Consider the following 2,534-nt stretch of genomic DNA (forward strand, 5'->3'; position numbering starts at 1 on the left):
GTCGTGTCGTCGTCGTCGTCGTGTGTGTGTGTGTGTGTGTGTGTGTGTGTGTGTGTGTGTGTGTGTGTGTGTGTGTGTGTGTGTGTGTGTGTGTGTGTGTGTGTGTGTGTGTTCAGGTGTACATTGGGGAGCTTCCCCAGGACTTCCTGCGGATCGCCCCCACCCAGCAGCAGCAGCAGGTGCACCTGGACGCACAGGCGGCCCACCAACTGCAGTACGGGGGCTCCATGGCAACTGTGGGACGACTCAGCATCACAGTGGTGCAGGTACGCACACACACACACACACACACACACACACACACAGCTGTGTCTCATCTGGATGTCTGTCCCCCTGTGGATCATATCACACTGGTCCTGTCTGTTCTGCTCTGAAGGGGAAGCTGGCTAAGAACTACGGGATGACCCGGATGGATCCGTACTGCCGTGTCCGGCTGGGTTACGCAGTGTACGAGACCCCCACTGCTCACAACGGAGCCAAGAACCCGCGCTGGAACAAGGTGATCCAGTGCACCGTGCCCCCGGGGGTGGACTCCTTCTACCTGGAGATCTTTGATGAGGTGAGGAGGGGGACCTGCTGAATCCATCCCCTACAGTACTCACACACACACATGGATAAGAAGGGGTGTAACAGTTTCCAAACCGCATTAAGAACAACAGCACAAACATTCAGTGATACTCCAACAGTAACACCCATACAGATAAGATGATTAGGAGATGAGAAATTATGAACATTTGAACTAGTTTCAGTTTTTAAATTGATGTTCCTATATACTGTTCAGCTACAGTATATGCTGATCAAAGTCAAAACATGTTTTACAGAAAAACATAAAGGCAAAGGCCTTTAACATTCATGACTTCAGTTTAGACATATCTGATAAGGCGGGTGTTTAAAGGCAGTGCAGATATTTACAACTCTTATTTAGTTTCCATCACGACGATGATTGCCTCCTTACCAAATCACAAAGTTACACAAGTACTTTTCTTTTTTTAATTTTTGATTTTTGATTTATTTCAAGTATAGTACTGTGATACAAATGAATTGTAATGGGACCAGCGGTGCACCCACTGTTGCAGTGCATGTGTTTGACAGTGTGCTTAATTAAACTGGGGACCATAGTCATTAGGCTTAAACTAAACCACATCTAGTGAAGACAATGTTAGAAGAATACCTTAACCACAGAATGTTTATTTATATACAATTGTTCTCCCTGTGTTTCCTGGGATATTTGGAACAGTTAATCAGACAGACTCTCTGCATGTGTTTAGTGAGTGAGCTCTGAGCGTGCTGTTTGTCTGTTTCCAGAGAGCGTTCTCCATGGACGACAGGATAGCATGGACTCACGTCACCATCCCTGAAAGCCTGCGGGGGGGCAGCGTGGTGGACGAGTGGTTCACCCTCAGCGGTCGGCAGGGCGACGACAAGGAGGGCATGATCAACCTGGTGATGTCTTTCGCTGTGAGTGCACTCTCTCGTACTCTTCCTCACTCCTGAGACCCTCATGTAGAGGATGTGCAACTCCACCACTTAGACTTTATTAAACGTTTTTACAGCAAACAACACAATAAACTACCAACACCAGCACAGTGCAATACGAGAAATATTCCTGTGTGTTATGGACACATAATAAATGCAAAGCGTATCATGTTCCCAAATAATCAAGGTAAATAGGACTCATGTTCTCAATAGCAATTGAGTAGGTTATATTCACAATCAATTCATTTTGAGATATATTTGAACCATTTGGACCATCTTCCAGTATATGAGTCGTTTCTTAGTCTTAATACAAAGAAAACCATATACAATACAGATTAGGGAAGTCGGCAGTAGGCTTTCCATTAACAAAATGCTACAAAGATTAAAGCAAAATATAAATGAATGATTGCCTGTTGGCTTTCTTGTTTGTACTTTGACAACAGGTAGACTAATAACGGAGCTCAGCTGTTCAGACATTATTATGCATCAAGTGATATCAGTGTTTCCCCTAGGTTTACTGCCTTGGCAGGGTGCTGCCAAGGGTAGCACCCTCGGAAAAAAAATTCGGGGCACCCAGATTTTTTTTATCCTTTGGAGCAGAGAGAGGAGCTGTGGATTATTGTTATTGATATCGTACAGTAACAAAGTATTTGTACATTAAAAAGTAATAAAGTACAGTGTTACACTGTACTTTATTACTTTAATTCAAACTGTATTCCCTTCTTATCATGTAGCCTACACTTCTTCCTTTCATTGATACATTTAAATCACCTGACTACAGCATATAACTTACCTGCTGCAACCCTGTGCTGCTGCTGCTTCTCTCTGCCTCATCCTCTATTGCTGGAGGCAGCTCCACCTTATCTGATCTCTGATATGAAAGCAATCGTGTTATGATCATATTGAGCTATTGGTGTGAGTCTAACATTAAACAAGCAGTCTGCTTGTCATACATTGCTGACGATACATTTTAAGTGGCAATTTGTTGAGTCACTGCCGCTAAATGTCGGTAGCATCAAGCTAGCAAATCCTGCATTAGCCTCACATCAACAGGTGTA

General features: G+C 43.9%; 1 protein-coding gene across 1 annotated transcript; it reads left to right on the forward strand.

Moving 5' to 3' along the window:
• Positions 1 to 64: 64 nt before the first annotated feature.
• LOC104954180 (toll-interacting protein-like) lies at positions 65 to 1,509 on the forward strand (the record flags this gene model as incomplete). The annotated part of the gene is made up of 3 exons (XM_010781250.1): positions 65 to 266; positions 377 to 559; positions 1,306 to 1,509. Coding segments are annotated over 3 exons (574 nt in total), but the record flags the coding sequence as incomplete, so codon positions are not given.
• Between the last annotated feature and the right edge of the window lie 1,025 nt (positions 1,510 to 2,534).

The sequence above is a fragment of the Notothenia coriiceps genome, unplaced genomic scaffold, assembly GCF_000735185.1.
Source record: "Notothenia coriiceps isolate Sejong01 unplaced genomic scaffold, NC01 NC01_scaffold00022923, whole genome shotgun sequence".
In the NCBI taxonomy this organism is placed as follows: domain Eukaryota; kingdom Metazoa; phylum Chordata; class Actinopteri; order Perciformes; family Nototheniidae; genus Notothenia; species Notothenia coriiceps.